This window comes from Heterocephalus glaber, unplaced genomic scaffold (genome assembly GCF_053883595.1).
Source record: "Heterocephalus glaber isolate CG9 unplaced genomic scaffold, H.glaber_assembly_v1.0 deba00000281, whole genome shotgun sequence".
In the NCBI taxonomy this organism is placed as follows: domain Eukaryota; kingdom Metazoa; phylum Chordata; class Mammalia; order Rodentia; family Bathyergidae; genus Heterocephalus; species Heterocephalus glaber.
Window position 1 is genome coordinate 34,866,508 of NW_028258139.1, and position 21,555 is coordinate 34,888,062.

General features: G+C 38.2%; 1 protein-coding gene and 1 long non-coding RNA gene across 7 annotated transcripts in view; one reads left to right on the plus strand and one right to left on the minus strand.

Moving 5' to 3' along the window:
• LOC101725543 (uncharacterized) overlaps window positions 1-21,555 on the plus strand; it is a 168,819-nt gene that overhangs the window by 37,851 nt on the left and 109,413 nt on the right. For 2 of the 6 annotated variants that reach the window (XR_015441748.1, XR_015441760.1), the window contains exon 4: window positions 1,483-1,675. This is a non-coding gene — a long non-coding RNA (uncharacterized LOC101725543). Of the gene's footprint in view, window positions 1-1,482; window positions 17,260-21,555 lie in introns of those variants that run through there. The other 4 variants (XR_015441756.1, XR_015441757.1, XR_015441758.1 and 1 more) reach the window with 4 other exon arrangements.
• Window positions 17,755-21,555, minus strand: part of Npffr2 (neuropeptide FF receptor 2) — a 101,821-nt gene continuing 98,020 nt past the window's right edge. The window contains 1 exon segment of the mRNA XM_021249821.2: window positions 17,755-21,090. Coding sequence (XP_021105480.2) covers window positions 20,256-21,090 — 835 coding nt within the window. The 3' untranslated portion in view covers window positions 17,755-20,255.

Genomic DNA, 21,555 nt, shown 5'->3' on the forward strand with positions numbered 1-21,555 from the left:
GACTTTGCGCCATAAGCAAGGCAATCTCAGGATAAAAGGGTCAGGTGTAGAGAGTCATATGCAGAAACTGAGATTGTGTGGAACTCACCAGCATGACCAGGGGTCCCATTAGCTAGGGAACTCCTGTCTGTATTCCACGTGAGGAGGAATTATCCAATGGCAGCTCATCTGTCACATAGAAAGCTTACAAATCTAGATTTCCATTTTATCCATATGAGCAATTTTCTGCTCCTTCATGTTTTTGCCACCTTCAACAGGTCCATCCTGCCCCATTTGACCCTAGAGGAGCCACAAATACTAGTGAGTAAGTGAAGGACACGAATGGAGAAATTAGGGGGCTGCTCATGCCTCCTTTGCCCACCAGTGCCTCTGCCGTGGGTGCGTCTGAGTAGGAACTCAATCATTTGACTTAAAGGAGTTTAAAAGTATATTTGGTGGGACTAAAAATTCAATAGCAACAGGTATGTTTTTTATTAACTGAGATTGGCCAAAGGGAATATAGGACCCTACAGACATTGTCAACTCTGAGAGGGACAAGACCATGGACTGAGTCCAGATGACACTAGGAAGACACATAAATTGCTCCCTACGGAGCCCAGCTCTGTTATAAAACCTATTTAGTTTTCCTGTAGTGGTCACTGCTGGGTCCAATTGATGGTGATTACATCTATAGTAACACGGGTCACTAACACCACTTAAAAAGCCCTTAGGAACGATGGCTTTTAAAAGGCAGCATGAGCATTTCAACTTACTCAAACCCATCTGCAAAAAGTACCAAAGGAAAGAAAACACTGATTAAAGATAGCCATTGTTTCCCCTGAAAAGGTCTCAAGAAGAAGTAAAAGAAAGAAGACTGGAGGGAAAAAAATTATATATGAAAATAAGAAAATGAGAAGAAAAATAAATTATGAAATAATAAAAATTACATCAAGAAAACCTATACTTTTTGGTTGGTTATGGAAGACCATTCAAATATGATTCCAACTTCCTTTCTTATGCCACCTACTCCCTCCTGTGTCACAGTGAATTTCTTGCTCTTGCCTTCTGGGCCTGGCTCTCCTGGAGTACCTGCTGCACCATGCGTGTGGCTCTGCCACTCCTGCCTTCAACACCTGGGCTAAGGTCACCTCCTCTGTGCAGACATCCTGTCTCCTTCAAGCGCAGAGGGCTGTGCTCAGCCTTGCCTCCAGATGAGTTCTTGTTCTTTGTCTGGTTCCCTGAACTCCTCTATTCCCTGCAGCCAGTTGTCAGCATCCTCACCTTCACTGACATCCTCAGGTCCTTCAGTGTAGGTCTGTTTCTTTTACTTTTATGTTCAGAACCTGGCATAATTCCTCACACATATTAGATAATCAGTGGTTAATTTAGTGAACTAATAATGAGCTTTTGGTATCTGACTAGCGACAGAATAAAGAAGAAATCATGTTGCTGGTATACATCATTAAGTTCCAACAACTCCATTTATTTATTATTAATTTCCAGGGCTCTCAACAACAGAGACAAAGGCACAAAACATTTCTTCTCCCAGCACTGAAGAGTTCTGCAGGAGACTGGCCACATCTGTAATGAGGGCATCCCGGACGGCTTGGAGCTGAGCCAGGCTCTCCAGCCATAGGAGGGGAGGCCAGAAGGCCAAGATGCAGAAGGTGCAGCACTGATGAGCTGACTCCAGCAGGTACTGAAGGCTTGGGCTGTGCAAGGTACTCTAAGTCATGAGAACAAGTGCTCAGCAAGCAAGGCCTTACTTAATCAAGAAAACCCTTAGTTTTCCAAAATTTCCCTTTAAAGGAATGCTGCAACACTTTCTCCTTCCCATTCCTGTCTTCCTTCATCTATAGACGCTTTTTTCTCCTTTAAAACCAAACTGCCCCCTCATCACATAGGTGCTTTCACTCAGAGATTCAGGTTTGTAAACTGTTTTTACAGCATCTTGGATGTCACCTAGCTTGAGTGGAGCCCAAGGCTGTGTTAAGCCTCATGCTGGTCCCCTGAGCCTGGACAGCACGCAGGGCCTCCATCCCTAAGTCTATGGTGTGAGGACCTTGCAGAAGCTCTTTGCTGTTGGTTTCTGTTAATCCTTTTCCCCAAACTTTTAAAGTTACAAAGTGCTCACAAATCACTTAAAACATATAGAAAAGTCTAGTAAATTTGTGAAGTGTTCATTGAGTCTAGAATCAATGTAATGCCAGACCAAATAAAACATACATTCTGTTGAGGAAAACATCTTGTTTTCTATTCTAACTTCAGTATTTGCAGAAATTTTACTAAACTTCAATAAGTTTTGTTGCAATTTTAGTTTTCTTTTCCTATCAAAGTGCACATAGTGTCTAAACTATGGGTAGATCATGAGCCCTGTCAGTAGGTCACCACTAACTATTCTAGTGCCTCTAAGATCTGACTTCTAAACTAAAGGTCTACATTCTTCATATTATTTTGTAAAGAACATAGTATGTGTAAAACATATTAATAAAGTATTAATAAAGTGCTATAGAAAGTAAATTCTGCTTAGTACCATGGTCTTCTGAAGTAACTGGAACTCAATTATTTTTAAAAAACAAAGGGGTTATACTTAGTACCCTCTAAACTTTTTTCAAATTCTAATATTCTGTGACTATTTCCAGATTTCAACAAAGGGAGTTGATAATTGTGCAGAACTCTGGCAAGCATCCCTGGGGGATAAAATAATTTGTCAAAAATCATAGAATTTATCAGTGGCAGAGCTGAGATAGGAATTCATAGTTTCACTACAATATTCTTTACTTTTGAAACCCTGTAACTAGATATTCCCATTAAAATTTCTATTGTTGGAGCTGGGCATGGTGGCACACATCTGTAATCCCAGCACTTGAGAGGCTGAGGCAGGAGGCTTGCCATGAATTTGAGGCCAGCCTAGGCTACATAGTAAGCTCAAGGGCAGCCTGACCTACATAGCGAGACCCTATCTCAAAACAAACAAACAAACAAACAAATTTGTATTGTTTGAACCATTTCATTTCCCTTCTTTTTCAAATCTTTTTCATAGTAAACAATGACATAATTCTTTTTCAATTAAAAGGAATGCCTACACACATACACTTAACTTAAAAATATATGTTGTATAAAAAAACTGCTTTTATTTGGAATAACACAATTATCAAAGTTATATAATGAATGTTACAAAATTTAATTATTATGAATCGCATTAATATGTTTAATCTTTGAATTAATGGTCATTTTCTAAAGTTGGTTTTACCTGGTTTTACTTAGAGTTGAATGTATTTGTACTTGTAATTAATTTTCCAACCTCCCACAAAATTATCTTCATAACGAGTACTTTAGAATATTTATCTAATGACATTTACATTTCTCATAATTTTTGAATATGAATCTCACAATAACAATGTAGTGCAATACATTGAGTCCAAAAAGAATCATTCAGCATACAAAGTACTATTTCCTTGAGAGATCTGAAATTTCATAAATAGAAAGAGGGAAACTTTTTGAATAATTATAATTACAAGATTGACTTTATAGGAGCATGACTGAAGTGCTTAAGACTAGAAAACATTCATTTCTAATAAGTCTGTTTAAAGCTTTAAAATTTTGATGCACTATCTTTTTACATTCTCCATTTTTTCAGTTTACATAATTAGTTATTGTAACTTTCTATGCATGTATAAATTAAAACATCTTGAAATTATTTGCTACTTACACTGGTGATAACTGTAATTTTCAGTGTATATCAGATATAGAGTCAATGTCTACAAATAATGTCATAAATGTATTATATCTCTTTAATCAATGAGGAAAATGAGCAGTAGAATAGAATAGTACACACCCTGCAGCTATGCAGCTAGGGCTTTACACTTAAAATCCCAGTGCTTTAACTTACACCAAACTGCCTGGAGTAAAAAGTAATGCTCTCTTTATTTCAGATGTTTTTCCCTGCAAGCAATGATTTTAAGAGAACATTTTGACACACTGGTTATCTCCATGGCCCTTGGCATTACATAACCTGAACTTCCATCCTGGTTTGCAACTTGTTTTCAGGGAGTCCTTATTTGGCTCCCTTGAGCTTCATTATCTTCCTATGAGAAATGTGGGTGATAGATGCTTTGAAGCTATGGGAGGGTTAAATGCAGTTGGGAATATGACGTACCTATCACATTGCTTGGTGTGTAGTGGGGGCTAGGTCCAAGGGGACTTGTTATCTTAAGTTGGCCTTTCAGATTGTTTTCAAAGTGGGTTAATACACCTTAATGAACAAATTTTACTCAGTACCCATTCAATTAAGATCATCTAGTTACTGTTACTTAGAATGTATTATCCAGACAGATTCAGACTGTCTACCTGGAGTGAACTGGAATCTCTGAGAGGACAGTCAGAGACTGCATGCATTGTTCAAGGGTTCTTCTATCCAGAAAGTCAAAAGCCACTCAGATCCAGTGACTTTGCACAACATTATTGTCAGCACTGTTCTAAAATTTCTAATATTTCCTCTCCCCGAAAGATGTGCTTTCTGAAAAGAATGAGCTGAGACCAGGTACACAGGTCTACCAGCATTACAAGAGGGCCCCGGATGCATCAAAACTATTACTACTGCTAGAAATGTGGAAAGTCAGACAGGTTTTGTATCTCCATTTAAAAATGCACCTACAATGTCACACAGTGATGTGTGAACAAACACCTACATTTTGATACAGTGACTTATTTACCATCCGATGATCATTATTCTGAGGAGGGTATGAAGTGGCATATTGAAGAGCTGTGAGGCAGAGACAGACTGTACATGCTGCTCTGTGTCAGTGTTAGTTTCCACTTTCCTAGAAGGAATTTCTCAGTTTTTGGATGTGTGTGTGTCTTGGGGAGCATTCCTGCCTCTGTTTCAAGACCATGTGGTTTGTGTGGGCATAGTCTCACAACCAAGAGAAAGGAAGGAAACCATAGACAAAATAAATTATCCTAAGAAGGGTATTGCTTGGCTTTAGCACATTAAGGCCTAATTCACACATTTTATTAAACTATTTGGAGAAGATGCAAAGCTCTGTTTCCAGTAAAGTTGCCAAGCTTTTAAGAAATTAGTCTTAGATGATACAACAGAATGTGGCGTGGAATTAAGCTGACACGGGGTAAATCAGAGCCAAGAGATGGAGGGAGATGCATTCTATCCTTTCAGTTCTAGATGGCATCACACCAGAGCTATTTACCAGAGAATAATTAGGTTATATGAGTTAGCAAATATCCTTTTTTAAAAACAAACTTAAGTCCAGCTTTTATCATTGCAACCCACAGAAATGCAAGTATTTGTGAAATATGTTGGTGAAAGAGAGTGATGAAAGAGTTAAGTGTGAGGACAATGAAAAAGACACAGGCTCAAGAACCTTGATCTGAGAAGTGGCTTTGGTTGTCAGCCCATGGGATTCTAAGAGTATAAGCAGATGAGAAACCTTGTGCCAAGAAATGAGGGTCTGTGATTGCTAACCCTCTGACATGATTCCCAGAGTGTTCTTTCCAGCTCATGTCAACAAGAGTTGGCCAGTTTTCATCATCCATATGCAGAATAATGAGAGTTCTCCAGAATTGGCAAGCAGTTCATTAAAAAGAAGAAATTATTGTATATTTTTCACCTTACACACATGGTAATTTTATTATGATTTATACTTTTCCATTACTTACTACTGGTTGCATGACCTGGAATTGCATGATCAAAAATCAGTCACATTACTGTGAGGTAAGGACCTGGAGCTAGATTTTGTAGCTGTATATGAATGTGTGTAGTCTCATTTTGGAAGTGGCTTAAGAGTGACTTTAGTTGTGTGCATTAGGGTTGTACTTCACAGGGTGCACGGGTTCTTACAATCCAGTGTTTGGAATGAAGTCTGACTTTCAATGTTGCACAGCTATAGTATGATCTGGAACTTACAAGATTTTAGAATTTTGGATTTTCTAAAATTTTGCTTTTCCAATATTCATTTCTCTCCTTTGGGTAATAGTACCTCAATACCTCAGTATTCCTTTGAAGATTCCTTTACCAGATTCATGTAGTAAGTGTGGGGCACAGCTTTCCCTTTGTTCCAGATGTGGCCTCATTACTGTTACCTTAACCATTGGCTCCAGTGATAATCATGTGGCTCTATTCAGGAACTCTCTTCTTCTACCCTTCTAACCTCTGAGATCAGAGGTAAATTTGGAGCATTTCTCAGCAGTCTTGGTGCCATGAAGAAGAACCTGGATGAAAAGAAAACAAATCTGAGGAATTCAGACTAATGAAATAAAGGTGACTGTTTTAGATAATTTGAGGATAAATATACTGCTGCACATTAAATTATGTTCATCACTGTAGTTTAGCTATGTGAGTCAGTTCATTACAGAAAACACATGTCTTATCACTTTCTTTGTCAATGGGACACAAAACCTGACACCATAACTGAAGGAGGAGAGGTTTATTTTGGCTCACAGATGCAGACTCTGCTAGGGTCCAGGGCAGGAATAGATGGTGGGAGGGCCTGATCATGTTGTGGTGGGCAGGAGGCAGAGAGCAAAGGGAAGACCCAGGAGAGAGATGCATCTTTCCTGGTCACATCCCGAGGGATCACCTTTCAGGCCCTAATAACACATTCAACCATGAATTCATCAGTGGATTCTTCCATTGGTGAATAGTGTGCCCCCATGCTCCTACACCTTCCAAAGCCAACCTCAACTCAGATTTTGAGGGGACATTCCCCATCTAAACCATAGTGGCTCACTTCTCTGAGACTACAGAATTCAAGGTCCCTTGAGGCTTCAAAGTAAAAAAGAAAAAAAGAAAGGAAGAGAAAGAAAGAAAGAAAGAAAGAAAGAAAGAAAGAAAGAAAGAAAGAAATTGGTTTCATAGCAAGATGGAGTCTTATGTAACTGTAAGAACAAAAAACCAAAATACATTCTTCATTTAGAAACCAGTCACAGGTCCCATCCATACTTGAGAGGATGACATGCAAACACCAGCTAGTAAGAATCAAGGAAGCCATCTCAAATTCTGTTTAGCCACATCTAGGAAAAATAAAATGTAATGTCCTAAAAATTCTCCAGAGGGAAGAATTTATTCTAAGAAATGTTAGATGCAAATTAAACTTAATCCCACTACTGAATTATAGAATGCCTTCAAAGTTGAGAAAATATAGCTTTTCCTACCAAAATGACTTTTACTCCATAAATCTGGAAATTAATAGGAGAGTTCTGCCAACCACCTAGCATTGCCATCCTTAATATGCACCAAGGGACAATAACTGACTGCAGATCATTTCCTCAGACCCATGATGTTATGGTTTGGGTCTAGATGTCCCCCAAAGCCTCATGTGGTCATAGGCTTGATCTAGAGTGTGAAGCTGGAATTGATTCATGATGCAATGCTAGGCCAAAGGACACTAGGATTAAGGGTGTGAATGCCACCCGCCCTAAGTAGTCTGAATAAGATAAAAGGGGCAGGGAGACATTGTTAACTCTCTTACCATTGCTACCTTGTGTGTGCCATGCCGTTTTTGCTCTTCCATGCCTGTTTGTCATCCCTGCCTTGGAGTTGGCTGATTATGGACTGAAACCTTTATGAACTATAAACCAAATAATCCCCTTCCTCTTTAACTTTGGGTGTCTGGTATTTTGTCTCAGCAACAAGAGAAAAGTAACTAACACATGTGGTGATCACTCTAGTCTGCACGTGGCTTGGGACTCTTAACAACTGTTGGCTTCAGTGTTAGCTCAGAGTTGTAATGCACTTCCACTTTTGGCATGGTGTCAGTCCAACTAAGCACTGAGGCACAGGAAACCTGGACTCACACTTCAGGCAGTGTCAATTTATTCCAGTAAATAATGGCTACAAATCTCTTCTGGAAAGTAGTTGGACAAATTTTTTCATACATACTTTCAGTGGTAGGTATGGTTCTTTAAGAGCCAGTTTTTAATCTACAAGCTTTGATTCTGAGAACAGGTTGATAAATGGAACCTGGAAGTTAAAAGAATATATTTCCATTCTAATAGCTCAAAAGAGTCATTTGCCCATTAGAACTTGATTTTTTTCTGACTGTACAAATTAAACAATATTTCTGTCCATCTCACTTGTGCCTAAGAACTTCAAGTTTTATTAGCCATTGCTGAATGTTTCTATGAATTAATCTAAGTTTTTGCTGTTTTGGAAATAATTTCATTCACTCATTTACATTACATTCACCTTTCCCCCTGATGGTTAAGAGCTACCCATGGCTTTGCTGTTCTGAAATCCCATCATTTTCAAGGTAGGATGGTCAAGCTGGCCTACAGAGGACAAGTTCTCATAGGCTACACAAAAACACAGATGAAGTTGTGCTCATAACTGTTTGCCATAGCCAAACTGGATTCAGAGTTTTGCTGTGAGGCCTGGGTATAGGGCACAAGGTGTCTTGCACAAGTGTTTCTGAAAAGCTAGTTTTCTTATCTTCTTCCATTGCTCCACTCTTTGTAGTCTTTGTTCAAGGGAAAATGGCTATATACAAAAATTTCCTAAAGAATGTGGTTTTGAATGAAATGTCAAAATAGTCTGAGGTTAGTTATGCATTACTCATCATTATTTTCACTCCCCTGCAATTTTTAAAAATAACTTTATTATCAAACACACACACACATCCAGAAATTAAAACCATTCAAAGAAGAAAAAGGCAAGGAAACAAAACTACAATAATATTCAAATAGAGTAGAACTCAACCAAAACAAAACTGAAAAGCACTTAAAACATTTTTCCATATAAATTAAAAAAGCATCTCAAGCACCAACAAGATGCCAGAGGATGTTATTTGTTTCAGAAAGATCCCCAAAACCAACATTGAACACATAGTGGTCTGGAAAAAAATCTCCAGTTAGCTAGCAAACTCCACATAAGCCAAACTTCTCCCTAATTCAAATTTCAATACAGTCACATGACACACGATGGAAACACAATCCAAGAAATATGTTATTAGGCAATTTCGTCCATGTGTATCCTTAATTACACTTTCAGTTTCTCACAGTAGAGAAACTATGCAGTGTTTATACATATGTGTCCTATTTATTTCACTTAAGAGGATGGCCTCAATATGGATCCATTTAGCTATAAATGTCTCTAGTTTCTGGTTCTTTATGGCTGAGTAGTATTCCATTTTATTAAAAAAACCACATCTTTTTTATTCAGTCTCCAGTTGATGGGCACATGGGCTGCTTCCAAGCTTTAGCTATTACAAACTGTGCTGCTATGAACATGAGTGCACATATATCACTGTGGTGAGATTCTTTTCATTCTTTTGGGAAGATATCCAGCGGGGGGATAGCTGGGTTGAATGGGAACTCTAAACCTAGTTCTTTGAGGTATCTCCATACTGATTTTCACAGCGGTTGCACCAGTCTGCACTACCACCAGCAATGAAGAAGGGTTCCTTTCTCCCCAAAACCCCGACAGCATTTGTTATCGGATGATTTCTTTATAATAGCCATTCTTTCTGGGGTGAGGTGGAATCTCAGTGTTGTTTTAATCTGCATCTCTCGAATAAGCAGTGATGTTGAACATTTTTTCATGTATCTATTTGCTGCTTTTACTTCTTTGACTGAAAAACGTCTGTTCATTTCAGAGGCCCATTTTTGAATTGGGTCTTTGAATTTGGGGCATCTGATTTTTTTCAGTTCGTTATATATTCTAGATAGTAGTCCTTTGTCTAAGGCACAATTGCTGAAAAATTTTTCCCACATTGTAGGTTGTCTTTTAGTTGTGTTGGTGGTTTCTCTTGCAGTGCAGAAGCTTTTCAATAAGATGGGATCCCAGTTGTTGATTCTTTCTGCTAGTTCCCATGCCACTGAGGTTTTATTCATAAAGTCTTTTCCTATACCAATGTCTTCAAGAATTCTACCTAACTTACCTTTCAGCAAATTTAGTGTTTCTGTCTTGATAGTTAAATCTTTAATCTACTTAGATCTTAGTTTAGTGCATGGTGATAGGTATGGGTCTAATTTTAATCTTTGGCAGATTGAAATCCAGTTTTTCCAATACCATTTATTAAATAGGCTATCTTTCCTCCAATGAGGATGGTTGCTCCTTTGTCAAAGATGAAGTGGCTGAGCATATCTGTAGTTGTTTCTGCATCTTCTAATCTATTCCATTGATCTGTGGGTCTATTTCTTTGTCAGTATCATGCTGTTTTTATCACAGTAGCTTTGTAGTATAGTTTCAAGTTGGGGATTGTGATACCCCCTGCCATGTCTCTGTAGCCTAAAATTTCTTTTGCTATTCTAGGTCTCTTCTGGTTCCAAATGAATTTTTGGATTACCCCTGCAATTTTGATGAGAAAACATGTTATTTTGATTTCTCTTCCTGGTAACTGCTTCTAGGTGGTGTTTGTAAGAGAAACTGAAAGTTGAGAAATATGTTTCATCTTGAGGACATTTAAAGAAGTTCCATTTAGCAGTAACATCTGACAGAGTCCAGACTTTGGAACTTCATGGATCTGTGTCTACTTCAAAGCTTCCTCTGAATTTGTACCATTTTAGATGTTATTTAATGTCCCTGAGTTCTACTTTTAGCTAAGACAAAATACTCAACCCCCAAAGTTAAAGAGGAAAAGGTTTATTTCAGCTCAAAGTCCACAGTCAGCTGGCTCCAAAGCAGGGAACATCACAGAGGAGAAACAGTCCATGGCAAAGCAGGGCAGACAGAAGGCAGCAAAGCAGTGAAGCAACAGCAGCAGGCCAAGTAGCAACCAAAGTAGCAAGTGATGACAGCAGCCCGGAACCACTGAGGTAAATCCCCAGGCCCTCTTTCTGTCCTTTATATTCTATCCAGCCTATCTGCCCTTAGGGCAGATAGCATTTACACCCTGGAGTGTGGTACCCTTAATCCCAGCATTGCATCCTTAATCCTATCATCAATGCTAGAACAAGTCACCTTTGAAAAGCCCTACTTATGATGTATGAGGCTTTGAGGGGGCATCTAGATACAAGTCACAGTGGCACCTATAAAATAGAGATAAACAAAAAATATCTGCTAATTTGGGGTTAAATATAGACATATATAAACTTTTGGCACAAAAGTCTTAATAATACATTGAATTTGTTGTTTTTTAAGTTATTATTGTCCAAAAGGCCAATTTAGAACAATCACATTTAATCTGAGTCTTATCAAAATAGTGCTGAGCATCTTACCAATAGATAATATACATGAGGTGGACATGAACTGTGTTTTGTTTTGGTAAGTGGAGGAGTACTGGATATGGTTATGAGGGATTTATATGTAGTATTACTTTAATTTTCCAAATGACTTATATTCATTTTACAGAGAGAGAAATTGTATGACCTTGAGAATTTTAGCAACTGACATCTAGATGGCAGAGGCAGGATGCAAAAATCAAAAGAAAAAAATGCAACTTTAAACACTTTTCCATGCTAACACCTAAGGCTTCTAGGACTCAGCTTCTGAGTTTGGCTGAAGAGGTGGGTAGTAATGGTAATCTGCTTACAGTGTGCAAGAATTTTAGGAGACAAAGCCTGTGAAGAGCTTCGTCCCATCCCTGGCCCAGGATGAACATTCATCAGAGCTGACACTGATGAGAATTTGGGCTCGGCCAAGGTCCTGCATGTCTGAGGCAGCTCCTCGAGTGTGACTTGGGGCTCCTGGAGGCTCCCACGGTTCTGCAGTGAAGACTGGAGAGCAGCAGGCATCTTAGCTCTCAAATGTAGCACCACTTAAGAGATGGGTTTGATTTCCCTGAAACTGTTTGGACCTATTTGTATAAAATTTTATATGGAATAGATAGTGTGAGATTTTTAAGTAATTATTTTGTGGTGACTTAAAAAATTAGTTTTCAAATAGAGATGTAAAAGTTTTGAAAATATATTTGTGTTAATTTGGAATCCATATTAAAAATTAATAAAAAATATGGAGAGTAATATAATTCTTGTTAAATTTATGGGAAATTTTATTCATTAGCACTATACTTTGCATTTGCAGTTAAAAAGTATCATTATAAGTCCTTCAATAATAACATATTTGTTTTTAAAAACATTTAATTAAAAACTAAGAACTTTTATTGGAGAAATCCTTTATTTATTTTATTATAACTCACCATCACAGAACATAATTTCTTAACTAAGAGGCAATGAAGATATTAGAATAACAAATTCATAAGTAAAAATGCTTGTTCAATTTACTTAAAATCAACTATTATTCATATTCAGTGTAAAATACTGTACCCTAAAGGTACAAAGATTAAAGAATAAAAAAGCTGATTCTTTGTCCTTGGAGACCCACAATATGTAAATGAAAACACACACAAACATGCACAGATAACCAGATAATGGTGATAAAATTCTTGTCCATTTTCACCCTATTGTTATTCCAATGAGATTTCCAATTACATTTATTTTTTCCATTTTGTCTTTAATAAATTTTTATATGCCATGCATCTGGCATCATCTATAATTCAATCATTATGTAACATAGGGGAAATCTTATAGAAAATCACTACTCAGAGCTTGTAGGAAGACTCAACACTCTTTCAAATGCTTTATTCAGTGTAACTCACTTAAGGTGTACTGCTATCTGTTTCAGATGAGGACACTGATGCACAGAGAGCTTGGCATCTGGCACATAGTCACACAGGCCATAACAAGCAGTGAACGTCTGGTCTGGGCTTGCAAGTTCTATTTCAGTACTCTGTGGTCCACATTACCACATGTGTTGTGCCAGATAGGAGCCACTGAAAAAAACTATAGTGATCCTCTTTCCATATCGTGAAGCACAAAGCTTACATCTATTCTGAAACTCACATAGTCACCTGCCTTCTTCAGATTGCAGATGTTTGCAGAGGTTCGTTGAAGTGAGTTTTTATGTATATATTTATTTAATGTCTTTTTTGCTGAACAGATCATGTGCATCATCAGTGCATGGTTTAATCCACATGACACCACCCCAACACTCACTTTTCAGAGGAAGGATCACTACCCCAGCACAACCTCTCAGAGAGGGAGCAGCTCAGGCTGCTGCCAGGGGAGGCAGGTGCAGCTGGATGCTCAGTAAATCATACCTACGAGAGAGGATGTTCTCTTCACTAGAATCCTTTAATACAAGCCAGGCATAGAAATAATTCCATGGAAAAACGGACTAAATCTTATAAAAACTATACTTTTATCTCATAAAAATACTTCAAATGAACCAAATATTTAATTATAAAAATGAATTACATTTGTTTTGTATTGGTACAATAAAAATTACCACATTAGTGGCACTGACAGGCAAAATTCCCCTTTATTTGTGGACCTATGGTGGGTCAGGCATAGGGTAATAGTTACAGACTTTCTTCCTCCCAATGGGAGAAAATGTAAGGAAAGAAATGAGCCACCAAATGAGCAGTCAGGCAAAAGCCATCAAGTGACAAGGCTGGGGATGATTCACTGAGACACAGGGCCTCTCCCATCAAAACCTTCCCCTGCTGATTAGAGGAGTCACCTGTTGTAGGCTAATGGCTTTGTGAGCCTATCTCTTGTGGGTGGAGTTTTGGAGGGCTGGTAGCCTTTGTGCATTTTATTGCTTTCAGTGCTCTTCCATCTGATCTGGCTTTGTTTCTGGTGATAAACATTCTCCACAACTCTGAAGGCCTCCTATATATGCCACAGGACAGACAAGAGTGTCTTCTCAGCAAACCTGTCAAAGACAACTTGCATCTTCTTTTTGGCATCTCCTGAGACCTTTAATCAGCAGGGAAGTATTGCATGTCACAGGGGATTCATTCCCAGGCCTTGCTGCCCAGTGGAATTTGCCTGACTACCTGGGGTTTGGTGGCTCCTTTTCTCCCTTTCATTTCTTTCTATTGTGCAGAGGAAAGTCTCTTATTCAATGCCTGAGTGACCACTGCATTTGGGGGCCAGCTAACTTGCTTCTTCTGCTGAGATGACTAGGCATCTCTGAGTATGCTGAAACTTTGTTTTCTAATAAAACATTATCTAGCTGTACTGTGACCTTTTTCCATAGAGCATGCTTTCCTAATAGCTGTAAAACTATAATTTTATCAGTTTGCAATTGAGATAGGCTGAGAATTTCTCAAATTATCAAGATATAGTTCCTTTTTTGTTTTATAAAACTTCTTAATTTATCCTTTTCCTATTGAACTTTACAATACACACGAGAAGCCAATAGGCTATACATATAACGCTGCTCAAAAATGTCCTCTGCTGGGCCGGAGATTTAGCTTAGTGCTTCTAGCGTCTGCGGTCCTGAGTTCGATCCCTGGTACCAAAAAAACCCAAAAAACAAAAAACAAAGCAAAACAAAATGTCCCCTGCTTCTTACATAGCATCTGTGAGGATCTCAGTTCAAACCCCAGTGCACGCACATGTGCACACACTATACAACGAAGTATCTATCTATCTATCTATCAATTATCTATCTTAAAAGTCCAAGTTTATTGCCTTTTTTGCACATAACTACAGGACGCAATTTGGCTAAACTTCTGCCACTGTACAACATAGATCTCCTTTCTTCCCATTTAAAGCATATCCTTCCTTTCCTTCTGAGTCTGTGCGAGTAGTACCTTTTCCAACAGTATTATATCAACTGTCTTTATGACAATACATGTGTGATCTAAGGCAATGTGTGATTTTCCCCACCACTCTTTGCATTTTCTTCTGGTTCCTCACTAACAGAATTGATATGATCCATATTTTTAATAAGAGATTGTTCGAGAAAACTAGGCTTTTTCTAACCTGCTCCTACAAATCCTACCAATTATTCCTCACTGCCACCTGCTCAGAGGCATACACACAGCTAAACTCTGGTCACAGAAGTGTCTTATCTTCAGCTATCTGCCTCTATATTATTTTTTTTTAACTGCAGCTCCACCAAATTGCTCCAAACATAGTAGCTTAAAGCAGCACGGGTATATGGGTTTGTGAGACCAAAGCGACTCCATTTTGCTAAAATCCACCATTCCCCTAGCCTCTCAAATTAATGGTTAAAATGTGTTTGCTTTGGGACACTAGATAAAAATCTGTAACAGACCTAAAGTCCAAAAGTAAACTACTCAACTCCTTGTTTGCCCGGAACTGATGTTCCGGGCACCACAATTTTTAGAACAAGCTGCAAATGTCTGCTGACCATCAATACGTGACAGTCGACCACTAACCTTTGTCCCTCTTTTCCCTCGTAAAACCTACATGTAGCCACCCTCAACCCCCGATGTACCTAGCCAATCAAAAATGTACACTTCATGTTCGCTAAATGTTAACCAAGCATGTAACTGCTAAGTAAAAAATCTCCAAACCTTGCTGTAACCTCTATAAAAACCCGGCTAATTTGAAATTCGGGGCTCTCAATTCTGATCCGCTGCGTCGGTGACGGTTGAGATCCCCTGCTCGAGCTTGAATAAATGACCCTCGTGTGTGCTTGCATCGAGAACGGCTTCCTGGTGGAATTTGGGACTTCACAAACTGGGCACAACAGGTTCACAGTCCTATGGGCTACAAGTGTAACAAAGTTCTCACTGGCTAAAATAAAAGAATCAACAGGGCTGTTTTTCTTTCTGAAAGCCTCAGAGAGAAGTCTAGATTCTTGAATTTTCTGTCTTCTAGAGGCCACTTGCATTCTTTTCTTTGGATCCTCTTCTACTCCAAAGGCAGTGTCTGGTGTTCTCACCCTGGATTACTCCAGTCCTTACAGTCAGGATTTGTTCTCTCTATTCCGTTGCTCTTCTTCTGGTAAGTATCCTTAGGATCAAGCTGGCTTACCTGGACAATTCAGGATGACCTCTCATCTCTAGATTGTTAATATAATCACATCTAAGTTCTTTTTTGCAATTAGAGACACCAAGGATCCAAACACAGACATTGAGAGAGGAGTCTACTTATTTCTAATTCAGAGGCAAATGTCTTGTGCAAAGACTGGAAAGTATTTTCTAAAGTCAAAACTAAGGTTGATATCAAAAACAGAAAAAACAGTTCTTTTGATATAGGAGAAATATAACTTCCAACCAGCTAGATGTCAGTTGCACTGAGTTTGTGTCCCCTGAAATCAAAGAATGATCTCCAAGGGACAATGGAAGTTGAGAGTAGGCAAGATTCATTGTGGAAAGAACACAGGCATTTTTGGGAAGGGATTGGTCTGGATGCTCTGGATAACTGATGTTTATCTGAACTTTACCGGACCAGGTGATAGCAATCATAGGACATCTCAAGTTATTGCTTATCCCTGAGGGAAGGATGTAGGCCTGGGCATTCCATCTTTATCTTGAGGTCTGGTCTTTGATGGATGCCCCTCCAGCCACAGTTGTGATGTGTTCTCACACATCACAGTTCTAAGCACTGACTCCCTTTAGGGCCTAGTCCTGTCTGACTCCCTATTAATTTCTATCTAACTTAGCTGCTTGTAATAGTTTCAACTATTTAAACATTAAATATACATTCTCTTTCTTCCTTAGTAGAATTTAGTTTGAACATATTTGTGCTCAACAAATACTACACTTCCCAGCACCCTTGAAGATTGGTGTGTCTGTGTGAGTGGGAGTGACTGGGTGTCCCACAGGTTCCCAATGATTTTAAAGACAAGCCATCACTCTGAAGCTCCTCTTTTTTCCCCTTCCCATGTTCTACAGGATGTGCTCACTGGTCAGCAGTGAGCATGGAGACAAGGATTATGCTCTAGGGCAGAACTGTTCAGGTAGTGAATATTTTAGCCTTTGTGAACTACATGGTCTCCATCTCAACTCTTCAATTGTTTTATTGTCACACTAAACAAGTTGTATACAATATGTAAAAAATAGGCAGACCTATGGCATTTCAATATTAATATTACCGAAACAAGTGGCCGCCAGATTAGGTGGGGTTCTGCTGACCTCTGCTCTAGGGGAAGAGCACCCTGGAGAAGGGAGGAACATGGTATCTAATCTGGGTTACTGAGAGAGAAATAATTTTATCAGAAAGATACAAAGATATTTTTTCTTTAAGACAATGAATTTTATGGAACTTGGTTAGAGTAGCTTATACGTACTCTTACATCTGTGTGTAAATATGCACACTTAAGCACATGCTGAGTGAGTAAAGTATTGAAATCTATCTGATAGACAAGGATGAGGGTTCTGAATTAGGAAATGATTTTATAAATCACTGAGGAAAAAAATCAAATAATGTAATTAAAATATAGGCAAAGGGTATCAATGAGAAATTAAAGAGAAAATGCAAGTGCATACAAGTGAGAATGATTAGAAATGAATCGAGTAAAGACTAAGTTTTAATGTTTAGCCATATAATAATGAAATAAAAAGTAAACATGGGGATTTAATAAGTTCATATTTATAAAACTGGAAAGAAAAATTACTCATAGAATTGCATCCACAGTGTGCATGAATAATTTCTTACACCACCAAGAGAGGTACAATGTTTGAAAAGATTTTTAAGAGATATTTGACAATGTATATTAAAATATTTAGAAATTTACATGCATTTTGGCCAAGCAGTTGTGTTTCTTGGAAGTCCATTTCAAGATAGCTGTAAATATACCCACATTACTCAGGATGTACATAATTGCATCATTTACCAAAATGTAAGAAATAACATATTTCTAGTCACACTCAATAAATAATAGAATGGCATTGAAATGAATAAAATATTTTGAAGACTCTTTCTTTTTCTTATTTTCCCTTAAATTCTTTTATTGGAACATTTTAGGTATACAATACATTTACATTTATCATTGGGAACTTGTACCTTTACATGATGTATCTTGGTTCTTATATTTTTCCCCATTCCCCTGCCCTCCCCTTCGACTCCTCCGCCCCTCCCTATTTACAAAGACTTTGTTTCCATTTTTTCCTTTTCTCATATTTTTTCCTTTCCCTTGTTTCCTTTCCCCTACCCCTCCCACTTTCCCTACTCCTTTGGACCTTTTCTTCCTATTTCACATTATTTTGAAGACTCTTAACATGGAACATGTTCTTGTACTAGATAAATGAGAAGATTATAAGGCACATGCCCCAGAACCATAAGCTTATTAGAGAGAGCATGCACACTTGCCCCAAGGTGACAGGAAGGATAGCTATTACTAGGTGGCAGCAAGGTAAATGATTTTCATTGTACTTCATCTGCTTTTGAAAGTATCTGATATTTCTATTATAGCTTGAGTTACCTCAATATCTGAAAGTAAAATATAATTCATATTCATAAATACATTATAAGATTTTAAAACTGGAAAACATTTGCAACTAATTAATTTGGTCAGCATATCTTGATCATGTGTCTGTGATATGTCAAACACTTTCTTAGGAATTGGAGATAAAATGAGAAATAAGATAAAATCTTTGCCCTGGGGTTTACTTTTTGGATAAGGGATACAGATATTAAACAAGTGGATAAATAAAACAATTTTCCAGATAATAAAAGACAGTGAAAATTGCTATAGAGAAAAGAATCCATGCTCAGTTGATGTTTGAGTTAAACTCTGAAGGAGGAGAGGAGCCAGCCTGGGCAGGGTGTTGGGAATTGGCAGGTGTCTTGGAGGAAAAACTTCAAAACCCAGAAGCAGCAAAGATTCTGGCAGATGATGGAGGAATAGGCATATAGGCAGTGTGAAGGATGCGTGGAGGCACTGAGGGGCAGAGAAAACAAAGCGTGTAAGACTTAGTAATCATTTTAGATTTTTCCTAATTAAAAAAATGCAACTATTAATGGTTTTGAGGCAGGAAAGTGACATTGAATTTTGTATTTTTAAAATATTATTCTTCCTGTTGTTGGGTACTGATAAGCCTAAAAATATGTGGAGAAAAAAACTCCCAAAAATATTTTGGGAAAATGATCAAGGATTGGAAGAAAAAATATAAAGTACTAAGAAACTTGACACAATTTTCATATATGATATACTTAGTAATCAAATCAAGTTCAAATGAGTTTTCTCATCATCAAGAAGCAGATTTGAAGAAAGAAATTTAATATAAGGCAAGAAACTATGAGAGAGGCAACCACAAAATTTGGATAATTTGCCCCTACAGTTAGGCATTTGTAGCACGCTGATTCCCTGCAGTTCAGTTCAAGCAAACTCAACAATTGTATCTCAAAGGCCTTTTGAAAAGATTTTATGGTTATATGCCCAGGGATTTATTCTTATTTGTCAAACAAATTATTTTGTTATAATTCCCAATTTCCTGGGGGACTATCTCACCCCGGAGGAAAGCTAGCATTTATAGCCATTATCATTACATAACTGTAATACATTACGGAATCCAGTGTTGCCAGTTTCCTTTTTAACCATTCTACTAATTTATTAAACTTTGAGTGCTTGATTTAAATGCTGTACCCAGTAGGAAATTTGGGATGACTGTTCACTCTCTCTCTGTACATTATGGGAGTTTTATGGTGACTGTGTGATGTCTCTGGCTAAGTGTATTAAAGAGGAAGTGTTATTCTTCAGCCAGCTGAGGCATTATTAAAGGATCTGCTGCCTTATGTGGTAATTCCATTAGAAGGTGGTCGAGTTGGGGTTCTGAATCTGCTCTGTAACAAACATGGGCTCAGCTACAGCTCAAACTTTGTGAAAATATTAAAAATCCAACAGTAACTTTTATGGAACAATTTATGTGCTTTCCAACTTAATCTTCTTTAAAATAAAAATAACTTCTAAATACAATGAAATGTATGTCCCTTTATTTGATACTACAGTTCTAACACATTAAATGAAATCGCTTGTGACATAAATACCCATGGACCTACAATATCTTGATTCTAGATTAAGCCAAATAAACTGGTAAAGATGAGAAAAGTGGTAGCAAAGAACTTTGTGATCTGATACATTCCTTCAAAAATTAAGGACAAAGAGAAACAAACATAAGCAGATCAGTAAAGTCTAGTCTAAATTTTCAAATCCAACATCAAAGGAAGAATTAACAAAATGGACTTAGATGCAAAGTGCTGCCTACCTATCAGCATTTGGTGAAGATGGGTGTTTGTGTCACATGCATTTACACACGCATGCTTGATTCCTTTGACTCACATACAAAAGGCTCAGCTGGGAAAGGTCAAACTTTGAAAAGTACTCTTAGAAATGGATATTTTCAGGCAGCTGTATGAGTCACTACATATTTTACACATCATAAGACTGGTTTTGTGATGATGAAACCAGATTTGTTTATTATTTAAATTTTTGCCAGAGAGGGCTTTCAGTAAATGGTTTCTGTAGAACACTGGAACGAATTGAAGTACAAAGCCACAGAAAGCTATGGTAATTAAACACACAACCCCCAGAAGGGATAGGATCATCACACTGTGTCTTTTCAAATCTCATTCTCATCAGTAGCTTCTCTCAAGTCTTCCCTCATTAATTCCTGCTTGGTGTTTTTAGTGCTATTTCTATATAGTGTATTTTCTCCATGTGGGTTTTGCAGTGCAGGCTGCTGGGCAAGCTGACTGGATCTGTTTATGACCATGTTGTTTTTAGCTTTTAGAGCACAGGCTTCCTTGAGGTTTGGTCTGTTTTGGCAGATCTGGAGCTGGAAAGCATCTTGGAAGCCATGGCGAAAATTCTCGTTGAAGAAACCATAAATGACGGGGTTGACACTGGTGTTTCAGAAGGCCATCCAGTGCGCAAAAGGGTAGATGTAGATGTTAATAACCTGCAGCTCATTTGATGAAAGGTCAGCATAGTCTGAGAGCATCATCAGAGTCCACAGGGGCAGCCAGGAGAGCATGAAAAGTAGAGCCACTGTCAGGAGCATCTTAATGATCTTCTGCTTCTTCTTAGACACCATGTGCCAGTGCTCCTGGTTCCGCTTGCCTGTGTGGGGCACTGTGGTCTTGAATAGTGAAATCCCAATCCTTCCATACATGACGACAATGAGGGACAGTGGAGCCACGTAGACAGTGGTGAACAGCACGGTGGTGTAGATCTTCCTCATTTCCTGACTTGGCCAGTCTTCCCAGCACCACTAGACTGGGGTGGTTTTATTCTGTGAGTCAAGTCTCACATGGTAAAACTTTTCTTCTTGTGTGTGTAACATTGCTGCAGATGGTGACATGATGGTGATGGCCAGGACCCAGATGATCACAACAACGACAGAGGCTGTCTTGATAGTGAGCTTTGGTTTAAAAGGGTAGACCACACACCGGAATCTGTAAGCAAAGGCAAATATCAGTGAGGCACTGCCTTCTAACTCCTGACAAAGATGTGAATCAAACTTAAGGAAGTAGTTTAGGACCTCCTACCCACCTTCCCCTAAAAGCATGGAAAGGTACTATGGCTGGTAGAGAGGCATGCATTTTCATTTGTGATATAGAGATACATTCTAACTGAAAATTTGAGTAAGTGAAGTGTATAACTGGAATATATTGAATATGACCAATTCACACTCTAGGCTTTGTTCTTATGGTTTGCATGGGCTGTCACTTTTTCCTCTATTAAATGATGAGGAAATGGATTTAGAAAAGGTAGAGATCTTTTCCATTATTACACAGGATTTTATTAGTGTGTGTTTGTAATACATAATAGTGATGTTTCTTTTGGGGACTTAGTACATTCATATAACATATCCTAGTCATTTTGTGCCACTTTGCCCACTCTATCTTCCCCATTCCCTT